The sequence below is a fragment of the Spermophilus citellus genome, assembly GCF_964194105.1.
Source record: "Spermophilus citellus genome assembly, chromosome: 15".
Classification (NCBI taxonomy): Eukaryota; Metazoa; Chordata; class Mammalia; order Rodentia; family Sciuridae; genus Spermophilus; species Spermophilus citellus.
In genome coordinates, this window is record NC_138195.1 from 52,283,633 (window position 1) to 52,303,590 (window position 19,958).

Below are 19,958 nucleotides of genomic sequence, written 5' to 3' on the forward strand. Positions count from 1 at the left end.
GCCCCAGTGTTTCCTTCTCTCTCTTCTCTCTGTGTGTGCAGTGTTAATTTCTCATGGCCTCCATCAGAGGCAGAAGGCAGAGAGCTGTTTCCTGCAGGGAGAGAGCAGGCGCTGGAGGGGGAAGAGGGAGGGCGGGCTGCGTGGTGATTAAACACTGCAGAGGCCTAAACAAATGACGCTCCCTCCCCCAGCGGCTCTGGAAGAGAAACCAGGAGCCAGACTGAGCTGCAGATGGTCCAGGCTGCGTCTGTCCCCTGACATACCTGGGGATGCTTCCTGAGAGCCTGCAGGGATGCTGAACCTGGCAAGACCTAACTCAGTCCTTACAGCAACTCTGTGCCACGGGCCCCAGGGCAGAGAAGGCTCAGGAGCATGCAGCTGACATACCTGCCACTGGCGGAGCCAGTGCCACTAGGGAAGGACAACAGTGCTACCTCCTAGAGTAGGAGCTTTAATTAGACCACAAGTGCATGTGTGCATGTGGAGTGCTCAGAACGGGGCCTGTCTTGAATCAGCCATGGTCAAGGTTACCCCATCACACCTTTAGAGAATCCTAGGTGAGGAAGGTTTACCTACAGGTGAAGAAACAGGTGTGCATGCCCACTGGGGCCTTATCTGAGGTCCCTGGGTTCACAACTAATAGATGAAGCCTGGGCTCCACCCACCTCCGACTCCCTGCTCAGTGTTCTTTCTCCTTTCCCACAGGCCAGGGAATGAGTCCAGGGTCAAACCTCTAGGGCCTCGAATACAAAGGCGAGGGGAGGTCAGCAGCAGCCTGGGAGAACATTTGCCGAGCACACGAGGTGGGGCTCGAGTGTTCTGGAACCCCAGGGGAGAGAGTCCCCTTTAGACCCATCCCACATCAGCAGAGCCCTTTGTCTCACCAGGCTCTGAGCTCTTCCACCCTCGGATCCAGAGTGGTGCCTCTCAAAATGAGGTCCTGGACCGGCAGCATCAGCATCGCCCAGGAATGGGTTAGGCTGCGCGGTCTTTAGCTTCACCCCAGACCCGCTGTGTCCCAAACCCCACTGGGGATGGGGCACAGCACTGGGGCTTTGTAACCAGCCTTCCAAGTGCTTCTGATGCTTGGCAAGGTGGATGTTTTTGTCGCTGTGAACAAAATACCTGAGAACAACTTAGAGGAGGTAAATTTTATTTGGGGCTCACAGTTTCCGAGGTTTCAGTCCATAGATGGGCAGTCCCTTGCTCTGGGCCCAAGGTGAGGCAGCACATCAGGGAGTGGGGGGGTGTTCTGCAAGGAAGCTGCTCCCCACTCATGGCTGCAAGGAAGCTGATTGTTGGGGGTAATGGGTCACAGAGAAGATGTCCTTCCAGGACATGCCTCCAGGGACCCACCTCTTCCAGCCATGCCCCACCTGCCTACAGTCACCACCCAGTCATTCAAACTAGGGTGGACTGATTCAGTCACAGCTCTTAAAATTCAATTGTTTTACCTCTGAATATTCCTGCATTAACATGAGAGTTTGGTGGGGGGGGGGGACACGTCTCATATCTAAACCGTAACAACAGAGAACCCCTGGCCTGGAGATCCAAATTGTTCAGTCCTGCCCTGAAAGTTCCCCATCCAGGATGTGGATCACCCAGACATCACCCAGATGTGTTCTGCCCTGAGCCACAGGTGTAACCCAGAAGCACTAGATGTAAATAGAGTCCTCGTTACCCATTCTTACTTTCATTGCAACAAAGCAACTGAATATTTAGAAGCCTCCCAAAGAATCAAAGAGAAAATTCTCTGATTCCTGCCCTACCTTCCAGTGGTCTATGATTTTAGACTCTGTGTCAGGTCTTCTTTGAATGGTGTGTGACTAGAACAAATGACAGCTGTGACGAAAACAGCAGATAGCGTTATGAAATGGACAGACATTTCCCAAAATGTGCCAGGGACACCGGTTTAGGAGGACCCAGTGGAATGAGCAGAGGTCAGTCAGGCGTTTCAGGCAGCAGGGTTATCCATCTTCCAGCACCTGCTGGGCACCTGGAGAGGTCGTGATGGCCAGCAAGGGTAGTTTTCCAAGTCCCATAAGGAATCGACACTTGGGGCTTCTTGGAAAAGGCATAAAATCACCAGCCAGGAAGCCGGATGGGGAAACGTGAAGCGTGCAAGCTGCCCCTGGCTCACTGGATGAAGGGTAAAAGAGAGTGGCTTTGAAGGTTGTCATCTCCCACAGCGTGGGGTCAGGGGAGACTGTCTCCACCACTGCATGCCGTGCTTGGAGAGCAGCGCCAGTGCCGGATGCCTCCTGAGCATAAAATACCTACAGCTGGCAGGAAGCCCGCCTCGACCTCCAAGGCCTACCTGCCCGGAGGCCCAGGCTTGATCTGCTTTAAATCGCAGGCTCGCCAGCCCAGAGCGGAAGGAAGGGTTACTCTCTGGGTTTCTTGCATCAGGAACCTGAGGTCTTTAGAAGTTACCCAAGTCATTCAGCCAGGGCAAGCAGAAGCAGGTAAGCGTAGGGTGAGGCAAGGGGTTCAAATGGCTGGAGCCAAACTTGGCCCTTGAAGGTGTAGATCACCCAGTAAAACTCAGCCCAGTGCCTCTGATCCTTGTTACTGCGGCATATCTCCCTTAGTCCCTCTTTAGACTGAGCAGCTGTGCAGGTGGCTCCACTGTCAAACAAAGATGCCCTGGGATCCACGGCTTCCCAAGGCTTTAGTGTCTGCACCGGGACCCCAAGACCGAGTCTCTGGTTTCATAAGCTTAGACAGGGTTGAATGAAACCACCATTTGAGGGGTCTTGGGGCTTGTCACTGGCTGCTGGCTCCCTGGTCAAGAGCCAAGGGTCTGGGATTGGACATGGGACCCAGAGCAAATAGAGGGAGTGCACCGCAAGGCCTTCTAGGACCCAAAGTTATGGTCTGTTGCCATTCTTGAAGGCTGAGATGTTGAGAGCCAGGGCACTGTAGGGTCTTAGGAGGGCCTGGCCTCCCTCCAAACTCTCCATTTTATGCTGGTGGGGAAGACTCAGCCAGACTGCGAGCATCCCGCTGAGAAGCCTCAGAAAAGTAAATTACCCTGGGAAGAAATTGATTCCTGTAACCCCTCCTTAGCCCTCCAGCTCCCTGAGAGCGAGCAATGGGCAGTGGTGTTTAGCCCAGAGGAGAGGCTGTGCATGCAGAATGGAAAACAGCCTCTCAGGGTGGCTCCTGCTGGAATGAGACCTGCGTGCAGCTCCAGGGCTCCTGGGGGTGGAGGGCTCCGGGCACCGCAGGTGTGGCTCGCTTCTCACCTCGCAGATGCACTGGCACTGCGTGGTGACCCACCGCCAGCCTGGGGAGAGCTTCCTCACCTCCCTGCGTAGGCTGACCTCATCGCCTAGTGGCCGCTCTGAATCCCTGGGTTCTCCTCTACCTGCTTGCTCAGGCTGTCCTTGGGGGTAAAGTGGAGGCAGGGGGACTCTTGGCTCTCAGCAGCACTCCCATGTTCACTGGTGCTCCTTTGAGGGCCTAGGAGATCTGTCGTGTTGGAGCCCACTTCCTCCCAGAATAGAGAGGGCAAGCGCACAGAGCCCCTGACGCCCCCGCCTCTGGCGTCAGTCTGTTGGGAAGAGAGGACTCAGGCCTGTGGCCAAGGGCCCTGAAAGGGGAATTGTAACTGCGCTCCTCAGGCCTTCCTTGCCCGCCGCACACTTGCTTCATTATTAAAACTACCTGGTTTCCCTCTGAAGTGGTCTGGAGCTCCCCCATCCTTGCCACAATAGTCAGCACATACATACCCCCAGGGTATGAGTGCCACCCACTCAGGTGTGTCCTGAGGCAGATTATCTCATTTCCCCAAGATGGGAGTTGTGGCTAGGCCCTACTCCTTCAGGCTTGTGAGGGCCTGGGGAGTGAGGGAAGGACAGGCCAGCCCCTCTTAGGGGTGCAGTCCCCAGCGACTGCTCCCTGCCCGATGCTCTCCACTGACAGGGGTGCTTTGCAGAGAGATGCAACTCCTAGGAACAAAGGGGGATTCACTTTCTGATGAAAACATGCTCTTGATCTGGAACTGAGGTGTCCTTGTACTTGAGCCTGCCTTATCCAGGCAGGTCCAGAAAGTGGCATGAGGTGGGCAGGGAATTTCTCAGGTTGGGATTTTCCTGATGCCCACAGAGAGGCTCGAACCATCTGGCATCTCCTCCTGGTCCCTGCATCCTGTTCCTCTGGCCCAGCCTCCAAGCTGGGTGCGGAACAGCCAAACCGGTTTAGGAGTCAGCCCTGCAGACTCCGAGGTCCCCCAGAGTTCAGTTCCCAGGGTGAGTTCACACACTCGGAGACTCCAGCTCCTGCCAACCCAGGAGCCCTTGGGGAGAGGAGTGGGAGCAGGAAGGAGTGTTCTGGAGAGAGGGACAGCCTGAGGCCTTCTCTTGCCTGGGCTGGACCACAGGACCCGAGAAGGCAGGACATACCAAGGCTGTGGGAGCAGGTAGCATCAGGGGGACAAGCTGTGTGTGTACATTGGGCCACCTGTACCCCAGACCAGCCCCTTGCATGTGGGGCCTGGGTACATGCAAGGACAAGGAGGTGGGCAGGGTGTCACAGTGACTCAAAGCCAAAGGGCCATCAGATGGTTTCTCCTAGTTTTGTCCTTCCTGCCTACATAGTGATGGAGATGACAGAGCAGGAAGCAGAAGGCAGGAATGATCTAGAAAAACCAGAAGCAGTTGAAACCCAGAACACGTGCTGCTGATGGTGGTGGAACAGCCTGTTTTGCAGGATAGCAAGATTTTTCCCTCAGGGAAAACCACTCTGGTTGTAGGTTCCAGCAGTTAGCTGTCAGGGCTACCAAAGTCCATCCTCCTGCCCGCAAGGAAGGATCCTTCCTGTAACCAAGGAGAAGTCCTGGCCCCTCAGCTGAGGCTGCAGAGAGCTCCCAGCTGACTCATGTTCCGGGATCTCACCTGTGTCATCTCCCTGACCCCATTCCCCTCTGCTGGCTCCGCTTTGCTAACCTGGGCCCTGGGGAAAGGTGATGTTTCCACCTCCACCTCATGCTTCTCAGGAGGGTGCTGCAGGTGTGAGGGTGGACAGCTCCTCTCACAGCACAATCATAGGGTGGAGGAGTGTGCCCCGTCAAGGTTGAGGCCCACCCAGGCCCTGAGAGATGTGGCCCCATTGTAAGATCAGAGGGGCTTGCCCACCCACTCCTACATGCAGCCCAGAGAGGGGAGAAAGTTGCCCGTTGGCACACAGGAAGTGGTAGCAGATTTGGACACAAAGCTGGGGATGTGCCAGTGCCTACTCTCAGGCATGATGTCACAGGCTGGGGTACGAAAGGGAATCCTCCTGCATTAGTGGCAGGCCTGCTGTCCTATGGAGTGATGGTGTTCAGATCACCCATCTTGGGTCTTAATTTCCCCACTGACAATCTTGTAGTTGCAAACTCAGGCGACCACTTGAGGGCCCCTTGTGAAGCAGAAGTGCAGAGCAGCTGGAAATATGGAAGGATTATCTTTGTGTCCTGGTGGTCCCATCGGGGTCTTGCCATCCAGGCAACAGTTTCTTTCATAGAATGCTTTCTGCGTGTCGGCCATTGTACCAGCATCGTGTGTGTGCATTTGTTTAATCCTTGTAAGGAAAGCCAAAGCTCAGAGAGCTTAAGGAAAATGTCAAGGTCACACAGCTGTGGGTGATGAGATTTGAACCCAGGCAATCTAACTCCAGGGCCTAGGTTTTTGGCCATTCTGCCTTCTGAAGGTAGGTGGTAGTCAGCATTTTCTAGCTTCCCGGGTTCTACTTGGGACTCTTTTGTTCAAGACGTCTCTCTTGATGGGCTCGGTGTTGCACATCTGTAGTACCAGCAGCTCGGGAATCGAGGGCAGGAGGATGGTGCATTCAAAGCGAGTCTCAGCAACTGAGGGAAACCTCATCTCAAAATTTAAAAAAAAAATCATGGAAGGCTGGAGATGGCAGCTTAGTGGTAGCGTAACCCTGGGTTCAATGCCCAGGACCACAAAAATAAAAAAAAGATTTTGCCATCTCTCAAGTGGCTACAAAGCTCATTTATCCTTCATCTTGGGTCTCTTCTTACCAGGTCAATGAGTAGGAAAGACTCCTTATTGTTCCTCTATTTTACAGAAAGGATGAAGAGAGTAGACCTGGGTCATCTCAAACCACGTGTCCCCCCCACCCCACATACCTGCCTCTCCCCACCACCATTTTTCTGCATACAGGAATAGGGTCCGGAAGGGTTCTGGGCACAGGCTCTGACCCCCATCCCCTCAGCAGAGGTCCCAGGACTTTGTTTATAGGAGATGAAAGAAGGTGAGAGGGTCAGAGGGTGTGGTCTGGACCTTTTTACCAGAAACCCTTTATTTCACATTACCTGCACAGCTGTGCATGGCTGTGTGTGCTGCGAGACAGGTGTTGCTTGACTCCTTTGTGGGTTTTATTTATCGATCTCTGAACACATTCTGACAGGATTGCATTTGAGGCTCTTGCCCTTGGGGCTGGGTATCCCCCAGGAATGATGAGCTGCTGGCAAGTTTAGAAATGTGCAGGGCACTAGGTTCTGGGCACTACCCCCACCTTTGGGTCCCAGAGGCTGGGCTCTGTGTGTGACCATCTCTTTGCCCCTGCATGCTGGATTATTTCTGTGTGTGACTCACAGCAACCTGATAGTCATGTGTTGGCTGCAGAGCATGTGCTAAACCCCGTGCTGGGGTTGCAGAAGCCAGCCTCTTCAACCCTGTTGTGGCCCTTGGGGGCACATGCCCACGCCATGGCACCTCATGCCTTTCCCTGGCCAGCCAGGCTGTGATTCACATCTGTGTCCATTGATCATCTCCCATCTGCCCAAGGTGGCCAGAATGCATGTGTGGGAAAAATTCCTCTGACAGCCACGTGGAGGGGGGGTTGGCAGCAGGCAGATCTCTTGACTGAGACAAATGATAGGACGCTCTTGGCATAATTCAGAGAGAACCGTCAAGGATGCTAGAGGTTGTTGGCTTGGAGTAGTCAAGGAGCAAAGGAGCCGGCTGCAAAGACGATCCAAATGCAGGTGATGACAGTGGGGGGCATGGGGCAGGGCATGTCTTCCAGAGGTGACTGGAGGTATTCCTGGGATTCCAGAGGATGTGGGATCAGGAACATGTCTTCAAGGTAAGGGGAAGGAGAGAGGGGCCCAGCTCTCTTGCCCCTACTCATCACACAATGCTCCCCCAGCTTCCCGCAGGGGAACAGGACCACTCACCCTCTTCCCTTGAGTCAGAGTCTCTCTGGTGGCCTTAGGAAGCTGATGGTATAGAAGCATTTAAAAATGCCTCACTGGTATTTTGTTGGAATGGTGAGCCCACTTGCATTCTCCCAAGGCCCCCCCCCCCCTTCCTCTGCCTGACTCTCTGCCCTTGTCCTTTCCCCTGGGCATGGTTTGAGAATGAGAGGCCCTCGGCCTCGCAGGCCTGTTTCTGGGCATGTCTGAGTTCTGTGCTGTCCTGGGGGTCTTGTGGGTCTCAGAATCTCCCCCAGAACATACACACAGCTCCTCTGTTCTCTGGCAGCCTTTTAGCAGCTGACACATGCTTTGATACTCAATCCGCCTTTGTTTCGTTTGGCGTGTGGTTCCCGGGGCTGCAGGTTGGATAAAGCGCCTGCTCTGCCCTTACATCCGGGTCCCTGTCCCCTCCTTCAGACTGCCTTTCATCCCTCCCAGGCCTCTCACAGCCTTCCTGCTCCCAGATCTCACCTGGAACGAGCATTCCAGGCTTCCCCTCACAGTCCACACCTCCCCACCCAGCTCCACCAGGATCACCTCTTTCCCTGTGGCCGCTGCCGCCTCTGATTTCTTGCTCCTTTCCAAGCTGGAGCGCAGCCTGGCGAGGGGCAGCCTTCCCTTTGTGCCCGGGCAAGCCTCTCTGCTCCCTGTGGGGGCCAGAGCCAGCCTGTTTCTCCCCTCCACCACAGCCCCTCACCAGCCACCAACAAAGGCTGGTCTCCGCGGCTCTGGAAACAGCGCAGCTCCCCCCTCCCCACCTAGTGTCCCCGCGAGTCTCAAGTTGGGGCACTGCAGCTTCTGCCTCCTCTCTTTGGTCAACCTGGCTTTGACCCCCACTCTGCTGGGAAATGCTGGTGAGGCAAATATAGGCCTGTCACGGCCCCCCAGGGAGGACGTGCCGGGGCAGCCAAGACTCCAGCACCCTGGGGCTCCATCCAGGTCTGCCTCACCCTTAACCTAGTTTCCTGCTGCTTTTCCCTAAAAGACATTGTGGTGGCTCTTGGCTGCAAGGGGCGCTGCTGGAAGGTCTTGGGGGCAGGTTTTGGAGCTTGGATCTTCCTTAGTGCCTGCACTCAGACCTGCTTCCTAAACCCCCCTGGTCCTCCGTCCCCACATGCTTTCCTTCCCATTTCCACAGCACACAGCCTGGACCAGCCAGTATGCTGCCACTTTAGGTAAAGCACTTGGACAGGACTGTGGGGGACCCCAGGGGAGCAGAAGCGCCTTCCTTCCTCTTGGCTTCTGCCTAGACCGCACTGCATCTCATCATGGCTCATTTCTGATGGAGTCTCCTCCAGGAAGCCTTCCCAGCCTCTCCCTTGAGTGCCTGGCCCGCGTCACACCCAGGAGAGGGGTCGATGGCTTCCCGGAGGAAGCGATGAAGTATTTTCTAGGCAGCAGCCAAGAGGTGGGAAATTTTATCATGTCTCGTGGGACTGGCATGTAGGGAGGTGGTGGCATTGGCACAGAGAGGTGGCCCTAGAGCCTGCTGGGCTTAGAGACAGAGGAACAAGAGACCACCTCCCGTCTCTGAGGTGCTGTCCTGCCACAGTGAGCAGAGTGCATTTGCACGTGTCTTACCTGCTGCGACCACACAAGGTGCCAACACAGACCCCACACCTCCTACAGGCCAGATGCTCTTTTAAACTATACAGGTATCAGTGTCTTGGAAGTATCACAATAATCCTAAGTAGTAAACATTTGTATTATGCCCATTTGACAGGTAAAGAAACTGAGGCCCAGAGAGATTCTGTCATTTGCCCAAGGTCACATGGCTGTGAGGGCAGAACTGGATTTTGATCCCAGATTCTTGGGGTTCCTTGCCCTGAGCCAGAGTGTGGCAGCTGCCTCCTCGGTGAGGAGAGATGAGAGTGCTGGACTTGGCAATTGTCCTGAGTGGCTTGGACTTTGTGGTGGGAACTATGCAGGGTTTCAGCCAGGAGTGCTGACCTGGTCCCCTTCCCCACGGCAGCTCCGACACACAGTAGATGCTCAGAAGCTGTGGAATGGATGCTGGGTGGGTGATTGAATGCCTTGGTACCTAAGATGGGAATGGAATGGAGTGCTGGGAGCCTGGTGATAAGGGATTGTTTTAGACGGGTAGGTTGTGTGTGTTGTGCACTGTATGCCAAGAAGTTCTGGGAGTGCTTGGAAATGTGGTTGAGGCTCAAACCTGGCAGCTGGGGTCTCAGGTGACCCTACTGCTTCCCCAGCCCCCTCTATAGGCATTATGAGTTCAGCTGGAAGGGCCCCCAGTGGCCCTGGACGGGCTGGTGAGGATGACAGATGGGGCTTGAGGAGGAGCCCAGAGCCCCAGGTACCCCCGCCCAGCTCAGCTCTTGTGTGAGGCCTGCCCCACGGGAGGTGGCAAAGGGGATTTCTCTCAGGTCCTGCTGGAGCGAGGGGGCAGCCCTGGGTGGGGGGTTCTGGCTCATCTCCATGGCCAGCTCCACCGGCCTTCCCTACCACCTTCCTCCTGGCTGTGGCTGACCTCTGATTCCCAGTTTCGACTGGGCAGAAGGTCCTCCCCTTGGCAACACCCCAGATTGGGAGGTGGCCAGAAGGGAGCACGGAAAGGCCAGAGAGCACTTCCAAGTGTCCGGTCAGCTTTGGGGTATCTCGCCTTAGACATGCTCAGCTCTTGAGGGTGGCCTTGGTCACAGTGGCCTCTGTTGTCAGCTGTGCAGGTAGCATGTACACATCTGGCCACAGGTGCATCAGCAGGAAGCCACCCACCGCTGTCAACAGGAGAGGCAGTCACACCTGCTGCCCAGGGCTGCCCTGGGGCAGGCAAGCTGCACTTTGTAAAAGGGGAAGGGACGTGTGATCCTAGCTGCTGTTTTAATGTGGAAAAGGGGACTTGGGGACAGCCTTCTTATCACTGGTGAGTGGGACTCTCAGGACAAGGCAAGGGGCAGCTGTGCTGGTTAGGACTGAGACTGCCCTGTTGCCAGGCACTCTGGCACACCATACCTGACCTTCCTGGACTGTCACCTGTCCTCGGGCTGTTTGTACCACACCCAGCCAGGGCACAGGACAAAGGCAGGTCAAGCAGGTGTGGAGGCCAGACCCGCCTCGCTGCAGCAGATGGCCTTTCCCAGATCAGATGTGTGCGTGACCCGAGATCCAGGCACACACAGAACCCTGCCTGACCCGTGTCACCCTGTCCTTGCGTAATCCCCCGCCTGCCTCGGTCTGGCCCTGTCCAGCCGCCTGGTCCTCTGACAGGGACCAGGCTCCTTTTTTGGCCATAAATTCCTGTGTGTTGTCATCAGCTGGTATTTGCCTCCTAAAGACTCACGTTGGTTTGCGCCATAATGAGAACATGCACTGCGTCCGCCCGCCCGCCGTGAGCGGAGCTGCAGAAGGTGGGTGCGGGCACAGCCTCTGCCAGCCAGCCACCCAGCGGGGCCAGGGCCTGTGCCTCCATCGCCAGCACCGCCTTCCCCTCTCCCTTGCAGGAATGTAGCCTTCCCCCACGCGAGGTCGTGGCCAAGCCCTGCCACAAAGCGGTCCTTCCTTTATTCCTTAACAGAAAACCACTTCACTAGGGATGGGAAGACGAGGGCTGTCCTTGAGCAAGCAGGGGGCAGCCTGTGGCATTGAAGGAAAGCCCTGCTTCCCCCATGGAGCATGGCGTGGCTGACACCCAGGAGGAGCGAGGGCTGGGAGGGGAGGGGCGGGCAGCAGGCGGCACCGTCTGCAGCTGTCCTTTGTGTGGCAGCCGAGCGGTCCCCACGGCTGTGATGGGGCGGGCCTCGTGCTTGGCGTGCAAATGAGTTTCCAGATGCCCAGTGCCCCCACACAAGAAGCGGTAACTAGGGGCCTGGGAGAAGAATGGGGCGATCTGGAAACACATTTCTGTTTGTTCCAGCCTCTCTGAATAGGCAGGCCGCCCGCCCTCCAGCGGCAGCAGATGTGTGCTGGGCACCCACTGCAGGAACCTTGGCCAGTCTCTGGGAAGACACACAAGGTCGGGGTTGAGGGGGGGTGTCTCCTCTCTGACACCCTCCTCCCTCTTTGGCAGCAAGGTGACCCTGCAGAGAGAGAAAGGACACATCTTTTAAGACTCAGACCATCCATGGCCCACCCCCAGGCAGCCAGGTGCCCTTTTGGGATTGCAGCCCCCACTTGCCTTCTTGGGATGGCCATCTTTCTTCCCCACGTGAGCCAAGCAGATGTACCCAGTGGCCCTGGCAAGACCTCTTGGGGCTTACACTGATGGGGACTCTGTGTGAAGTGCCCAGCCACTCCTGGTCACTGTGTATTTTGTCACGTTCCCCCAATACCAGTGGAGCATGCTGTCGGGGTGACTCGAAGGTTCATTATGAAATCAGAGGAGCCAGGAGACCACCTGGGGTTTTCCCTTATGACAGGCCTCTGCCAGGAGCAGGGGCACCGTCGCTTGTCTCTGCCACTCTCCAGCTGTGGTTACTAGTGACTCAACCTGCTTGAGGCTCCGTCTGTAGAATGGGAACAATAACAGGGAATGTCCTGGATTGTATGGGCAGATGGGAGTAAAGGACGCAGGAGAGTGTCATATGGTGTCCAGATGGGTGACCCTTGAAGTGAGGGAATAGGCTTTGCACCCAGCCAAATGGCTAAGCAGAGCCCTCTGACAGGTCAGCTGCCTCCCGACCCCTGAGGTCATTGTGGCTGAAGTGCTTGGAGCAGGAGTGGGCCATCTGCTGAGGAGGGGTCTCCCTGGGCTACACCATCTGGCTTCTTCCACCTGCCCCTTCCCACAGCCGGGGGAGGAAGGCAGGGCAAGAGATATTGCCCCTCTTTCCCTCCAAGCAAACTGAGGTCCAGAGAGGGTCTGTGAGTGGCTTAGAGTCACGCAGAGAGATGGTGACAGAGCCTAGGCTTCCTGACCCCCCTCCAACCTTGGCTCCGTCGTCCTGCACTTTGGAAGGATCAGCCGGCCTGGAGCCCAGGCTGAGACACACTAATCTTGAGCTTGCTTTTGGCCCCTGGTGGCCATACTTATTGAGACAGTGAAGGATGAAAGAAAAGCATTCTCCCCCTTCACCCAGGGCAGTCGAGGCCGCTCGGCCTGGATGCAGACAGCTCTTGCATGTGCCTGCACCTGCGCAGTCTCCTGCTCAGCACCCACCACCCTCTGCTATGGAAACCCTTTGTCCTCCTTAAGCATTTGTGTCCAGCAGTGTGGGGACCAGGAGGCGTGTACCCACTTGTGTGCTTAGCAGGTATTTCAGGGAGAGCCCTGCAGACACTCCTGGCTTGTCAGCAGGCTCCAAGAAAGCTGTGGATTTTGTCCAAACTTAAAATTTTTGACCACGTTGAGCTGACCATTCCAAGTGTAAAGGGATGGGCTGCTCTGAAGTCTGGGGGCGGCAAGCAGTGCCTACCCAGGCCCCGACAGGTCGTGCGTGTCAGGCCCTCTAATCCCTTGTCCCTACCTTGGCTCCGTCTGTGCCCTCCTCTTCAGTGTCTAGACCCTCTCCTCCATCTCTTGCCCCGACTGATACCACTCTGTGTGGTGGCCATTAAAACCCTCCTCCAATCCACTCTTGGCAACAGGTGCGTTTGAATGAATCCTCCTTTAGAGGTGCTAGTCCCATCTTACAGTTGAGAACGCTGAGGCTTCCCAAGATGACTTAGTGAGTCTCCTGGTGTTCCTTGAATCCGGGAGCAAAGTTGGCGTCCGTCAACACCACCCAGTCCGGGGAGGGTGAGGCGGGGACCAAGTGTGGCAGGGCTTGGCCGCCAGGTGCCCACTGACCATCCTGTCCTTCCTTGCAGCCCTGCTGTCCTCCTGGTGTGAGGAGCTTGGCCGCCTGCTGCTGCTCCGACATCAGAAGAGCCGTCAGAGCGACCCCCCCGGGAAACTCCCCATGCAGCCCCCCCTCAACTCCATGAGCTCCATGAAACCCACTCTGTCGCACAGGTGAGCGGGCACAGGCCACCAGGGGGCGGGGCAAGGCTGCCTGGGTGGGTGCCCTGGTCTCCTTAGAAACACCCCTCAAGCATAAGGACTGGGAAGGGGCCTCTGACACAGAAAAGATGCCCTGTCTGCAAAGATACAGTTGGGTTTTGAATCCTCTTGGTGAGCACATTTCTCCCCCATCAGAACAGGCCGAGGACACTAGGTTTCCCCAGCCCCACTGCCCTGTTCCTGCATGGGGCTCTTTCTTTGTAGATTCTGGACTTCTGCAGGAATCTTAAAAAGTCCTGAACTCAGGGTCTTGGGAAGACAGAAAAAAAGTGGAGCATACAAAGTCTCAGGAAGGTCACAGGGCTGGTGGTCCTGCCCCAGGTGGGGATGGAAGCAGCTCAGGTCAATCACCTTGGAGCCAAGTGAGTCTGGGCTGGGTCTGCCGGAAGTCTGGGGTCATAGGCAGGAGCAGGCTTGCTGGAGGCCTCCAGGCACCAAAGAACTGGCCATTCCGCCCTGCGCCAGCCTCAGAAGAGCACGTGGCCAAGCCCGGCAATTCCCTCAGTTAATTATCTCGAGAGTCCCTTGCTGAGCTGGGATGCTCTCTCCAGCACTTTGCAGGCTGACCCTGGAACAACGGAGCCTGTCATGCTGTCTGCACTCCCTGTGTGGGTCCCTGCTAATGACCGGGAGGGGCATTTGCAGTCAGAGCTCTGCTCTCATTATCCAGCCTGAACGAGGAACCCACAGCCCAGAGCACGCTGCAGGCAGACCTGGGTTGCACCACAGAGGCACTGCTGGGGACTCGAGTGTCAACCATGCTTTATAAATCAAATTAAAGGCTTGTTGACTCTCAGAACCAGAAAGGACCTCAGTGCTCATCAAGTCCAGTCCCTGCCTGGGCAGGATCTCCCTGACATGTGGTGCCCTGCCTCGGTCAGGGGCACCTTGTACCACAGCAAGCCCACCACCACCCAGGGTCACTGCCTTGCTAGACTCTGGACCCGGACACTGACAGCTGCTGCTGCCTCCCTTCTGTGGCAGTGTTGCTCGGCCCGGTTGGCATTTGGCCAAGGGAATTTTCTGTGGTGCAGGATTTCGCAGGACATTTCCCTTGGTCGCTGTCTGCTTGAGTCTTCTCATGACTGACCTCTCCCCACCAAGCAAAAAGCACCCTCACACATTTTGGAGAGCAGTGCATCACCCTTGGCTGAAAACCACTGCCTCCTGTGTTGCGATCCCTGCTCCAGCTTCTGCAGGTCGTGTCTGGGGCCCAGCCTCTGAGCACAGGCAGTGGCTGAATAGTAACCAAAGCAGCTTATTTGGTAAATGCCTTTGTGATACCTTAGCTCAGGATTCTGGCCTGGCCAGCCATCCCTCCAGAATCACTGCACCCGTCAGTCCAGGTATACTCTCCTTCCCAACCCTCTCTCCTCCAAGTCATTTCAGCAAAGTGGATGCTGATGATGGGCGTGAGCCCCCTTGTTCTCCACTAGAGACCCGCCTCAGACCTGCTTGACCATAATCAGGCTACAGATCTAGACCACAGCCAGCCCTTTGCAGGTCTAGTTGTCAGTTGAGCTCAGGCATGAGATTGTTCCATCCCAAATGGAAATGATGAGTGTCTCTGCTCTAGATAGCCAGCCAGGGAAAGAAGGCTCACAGGGCAATCTGGACACTGGATCCAGGCAGGGTTAGGGTTAAGTAACTTTGGGTTCAAAAGGAGAAAGGTGAGCAGGGCCGAGTGTCAGGAGGCTGCTCAGAGGACAGGGATCTTAACTGTCAAGGACTTGGATTGGGCGTAGGCACATGCATTCTATGAATTCACACTGGCCCTGCCAAGAAGTGCCATGAGCCAAAGAGCCACCAGCCAGCATCCCAGGCCCTGTTCCTCTGCCACCACTTCAAGTCTGGCTCCCCAGAGGTCCAGCCAAATGACAGATAGTGCCAAGCAGGTGGTCTGGGAGCTCAAAGACCATGCTGGCGTTTATTCTGCAGACCCAGATGGTCTTGCAGAGAAAGGAGAGCCCCGTGGGCCAGAAGTCTTACTAAGTATGGATGGGTAACCAACCAGTCCCATGGAATAAGGGCTCCTCTCAGCCAAGCAAGATGGTGGGCTTTCTGGATAATGCCCTCCCCATTTCTGAGTGGCAGAACCGAAAGGGCAACTGGACCTCGAGTGGGAAGGTAGACTTGCCCAAGAACACACAACCAGTAAGGAGCAGAGCAGGGTTCTGCACACCACCGTCACCCTGCTACTCGTAGATCAAGGTCAGTGGTATCTAGTTATTAGCCTGATCAAGGGGGTCTTTTTGGAAGAGGGTCACCTACTGTTCTGATCCAATCCACCTGTTACTCATTTGGGAGTAATAATTTGGAAGAAGATTGTCAGTAGTTGAACAAGGGCCAGCATCCTGTTCTTCTCCGAGCACTGTTCCAAGGACAGCTGCTCAGAGGGGTCTGGCTGTTTGAAGACTCAGGTCAAGTTAGCCATGTCTCTCCTTGTGACCTTCCTGAATGTCCCAAGGGAGAAATCACTTGTTTCCAGGGGAACCCCAGCACAGCCCTTCACCTTTTAAGGCCCCGTATGTAATTTCCTAAACGTGAAGGGGAAGGAAATGGGAGAGAAGACTGAGAGCTTTCAGAGTTGGAAAACAGAACCCATCACCTTCAGCCATGACCTTAGCGACCTGGAGGAAGGTGGCTTCTGTGCCTTTATGTTAAGGAGACAGACGCTGGGCCAGGGAGAGCTGCGCTCTGGGATGCTCTGGACGTGCTGCTCAGAGGGGGCTGGCTGTCTGAAGACTCAGGTCCGAGGACAAGCAGAGGGGCAGGGCCAAGGAGCCTGAAAGTTTGACGTCTGTCCCCCCCCTCCCCCAAGCCCTGGAAGGTCCCTGGTGACTGCAGGATTCCTGTGGCTCAACTGCCACAGTCATGTCCACTGTGTGCCACTGGGTGAGGCTGAGAGTCCCGGCTTGTTCTCCCTCCCAGGGTGGTGGCTGCACGCGAGGTGCTGGCCTCGCTGACTCCCACAGTTCCTATGGGGACACGAGGGCATTCAGCACTATGAGTGAGGTGCCAGGGACAGCTCGGGCTACCGTAGCCCTGTGGCAGTTTCTGAGAATGGCCACAGGAATGTGGACACTGTGAAAGTCTTGAGGAGCCCACTTTGTCCTTGCTACTGGACACAGTGTGTGGCAGAGGAAGGAGAGGCCAGGGGGTGCCTTGTGGTCCTGTGAGGTTCCAGACACTGGCGGGCACTAGGACACCTTCTGTGTCCCTGCAGTGACCCAGACCTGATGCCAACAACTATTTCTGCCTTCCTTCCCTGGATTCTTAATGAGTGGTTAAGAAAGTCATTTGTGATTAGCACATTGTCCATATGCAAATCAGTGTTGCAAAGGTAATTAAAAGCCTAATAAATCTTGTTTATGCTGTTAATTTGATTACAATTAAAGCTAGCTGGAACTGGGGAAGATTCCAAGATCAAAGGGTGCCACCCTTGTTCCAGGTGTGGGATTTGACACTCAGAGGATGGGTCCCCTGAGGGTAGCAGGTGGGAACAGGCCCTGGAGCCAGCCTCCTGGGCCTTGGGTTTCAGCTCTGCTGTCTTCTAGCTGGGTGACTTTGGGTAGTTACTTAACCTCTCTGTGCCTCAGCTTTCTCATCCATAGAAGGGGCGCATCAGGGGCTGGAAGTCCATGCTTATGGCCAACCCTGGCACACTGGAGCCCCACAGATTAGTCGTTATTGTCCTGAGCCTTGGCCTGGTGCCATTTGGCCCTGATTGCTCATTCTTGGTCAACCCACAGAGATGGGTCAGTCAAAACCAGCCCCACTCTCCCCTCACTTTGGTCACATCCCTACCGTCATCACAGCTGCTGCTTCTTGCTCTGTTTTGCATAGCTGCAGCGAAGCTCAGCTTACATGAGCCCTTCTTGCCCCCAGAAAATTTCCTTTTTTCAAAGAGAAGCACAGAAAGAATTGAAAGACCCCTAACTCCTGCCCCACCTGCTCCAGATTGCTAAGACGCAAAGGTCTTTTCTGTTCCTCCTTCCTGTGGAAGCCTCCCGAGTTCCCCGTAGGGAGGGGAGGAAGGAGGCCCCAGTAATTGTGATGATGGAGAACATGTTAATGCTTCCCCTAAATTAGAGAGACCAGGAGCGCAGGCCCTTCACCGGCTTGGCGCTTCATTAGCAGCCACGCTACAGCCTTGTGCGGAGCCAGGGCCAACGCAGCCGGATCAGGGCAATTAATTAGGCTCTGACAAGACCCTTCATGAGAATTGGTTATTTCTCCCAAATAAAGCAGCAGCTACAAGCGCAAGCCTCCCCACCTTCCATGAATGTCTGTGCAGACACTGGCACTGGGAGTACCCGGCAGCCTGGGTCCATCACTCCTCACCCCAGGCCTACCTCATTTTCTCACATCCAGCAAATCTCGCTGGGTGCCATAGAGTGGTACAGACATGTAAGCCATCTCCTATAACTGCAGTGGGAAGAGCTCTCCATAAAATATTCACAAAAAGGTTGAGGGAACAGAGGAACGTGCCCTTAGTTTTACTTAGGAAAGTCATGAAAGGGAGTATGCAGGCTGGGCTTTGAAGTATAGGTAGGAGTTCACTAGCTAGAGATGGGAAGGCAGGAGAATACCAAGGTAAGCCTCAAAGGCTTGGAAAACATTCTTTTTAGTTGACCAAGAGGAATGGTAACGGCCCCTCTCATCAATAGCATATTTGTAAAACTTCTAAGCACTTTCAGTGTATCCTTGAACAAATATGGGTACCTGCAGATGGCTGGCGGGGAGAGTTGGAGGGAGAGAAAGGGCAGCTGCGCAGGGTCTGACTGCCAGGCATTTCACCCATATTCTCACCTTTCCTCTTAGGAAAGTGTTAAGTCCCACTTATAGATGAGGAAACTGAGGCTGGTTGAAAATGAAGTGGTAAAGGTCACAGGATTGGCAAAGGCAGAGCTGAGGTTCGACCCCAGTCAGACCCCAGAGCCCACACAAGTAGCCTCTCTGCCGCACAGCACTGGTGCCTCTGTGGATGGACCAGGATCTTTGGGGCGGTTGTGCCTGGACAGGACTATGGCTGAGGGCACTCTGTGACATGAGGTGGGGACGGTGCGTGCTGGCTCAGGGTGTACAGAGCAGAGCAGAGTCGCCCAGAGTGGGTTTCTCAGACCTCGGGAGCTCAGGCCTCCCTCTGCATTGCAGCAAGGCAAGGACAGGGAAGGGACGTGGCCCTTGATAGGCAGTCCCAAAAGGCCAAACACCCCTGCCCGGGGCTGAGCGTGCCTGCAGGGTCACCAGTGCTTGTCAGGGGATCAGAAGGGGTCTCCAGTTATCCCCTAAAGCCCCTGGGGCCTTCTCTATATTGCCCCAGGCTTCCCTCCCACCACAGCCAAGCCCCTGCCTGGGCACAGGGACCAGGTAGCCCCCTGGGACTACATGAGTCCAGGCGGACGCAGGAGGGCTGGCTGCTGTGGCGGCCTGCGGGGGCGAGAGCCCTCAGTGCTGGCAGGAGCATCTGTCCCACACGGGATGAGTCACAGCTGCACCAGCGCGGCTGCCACTTCTGCTTCTGTAGCAGGTGCACACAGAGGCCCCAAGACCAAGACCACGCTCCCCAGTGCGCTCTCTTGTCCCCAGTGTGCAAGGCAGCAAAGCAGCAGAGCCCCGGATATGCACGCATCCTCAGCATGCCATGTGCACGCTGCTGTGCACCTTTTCTCTGGGACAGTGACCCTTCCAGCCAGGCAGTGGGATGCCCACTTTGGGAACATTAGTTAACTTTGCTTCTCACCGAGTTTGGGGTGGAGTGGGCGAAACAGGAAGGAGCCAGTTTCCTCCCACAAGGCCCACCCACAGAGCTGCAGGGCAGTCAGGAGCTGCCTGTGGGCCTCCAGCACAGTATCCCCATGAGCAAGGGGCCTCCCCTGCAGAGGTGGTGAGCCAGCAGCTGCCTGGGCCCCAGAGGGGGGTCACTTCCTGAGCATGGCCAGGCAAGTTCTAAAAGGACAGAAACCTTGTCTACACCACCATCAGCCTGGAGGGTCAGTGGGAACTTGTGGGCTAGAGTTCTGGGGAGAGAAAACAGACTCAAGCTTGTGTTTTGCTCCGTTGCCGGGGGAACCTGTGTTTATCCAGCACACCTGGGCTGCGAGCCCTGCAGGACAGTGAGTGTCAGGGATCTGGGGATCTCTGTTTTTAAAACTGTCTCCTGCAGGGCCTCCCTGCCAGATGCTGCTCTGCCACCGTGGAACCACCTCATGCTCAGCTGCCTCCCTGGGAGAACAGGGGGTCCTTTGCACAGATTCCCAAGGAGCCTGCTTAGGTTTTTTTTTTTTTTTTTTTTTTTTTTTTTCTTTCCCATGTTGCTCTAGCCTGCTCCTCTAGGCTCCTGGTCCCCAGGCTGCCAGCTCTGTTGCTGTCTGTGCTCCCTCCTTCCAGCAGCAGCGCTGACCCTCATCCTGTCTGTGTGGCTGAGTTCATCGCTCCCCCAGATTCTACTCCTGCTCTTTCCCCATCAGACATCATGAGTCATGAGTGTGTCACTTTCCAATTGAGGAAGCCTTTTCGTCTCTGAGCCGCATCAGTCTTAGCACCTGAGACCTACGGTGAAGACACACAGTATCCCACAGCCCATGTGTGTTTTAGACCAACACAGAAGGTTAAGGAATAGCATTCGTCCTACTGTGAGCTCAGGCTTGATCACTTTTTCCTCTCGTGCTGGCTCAGTGTCCTGACCCACTCGTGTTTTTGTGACCTATACCTAGAAAACACCGAAGGAATAGAGGGGGGCATCATGCTTGCCCGTTTTATGTAAGGAGCAATGTGGGGATTTGC

The 19,958-nt window shown here is 55.6% G+C and overlaps 1 protein-coding gene across 8 annotated transcripts in view; it reads left to right on the forward strand.

Annotated features, from left to right (window-relative positions):
• Positions 1-19,958, forward strand: part of ZMIZ1 (zinc finger MIZ-type containing 1) — a 175,170-nt gene that overhangs the window by 128,188 nt on the left and 27,024 nt on the right. For all 8 annotated transcript variants that reach the window (XM_081268295.1, XM_081268299.1, XM_081268298.1 and 5 more), the window contains one exon: positions 12,977-13,121. In XM_081268295.1, coding sequence (XP_081124421.1) covers positions 12,977-13,121 — 145 coding nt within the window. The remainder of the gene's footprint in view (positions 1-12,976; positions 13,122-19,958) is intronic.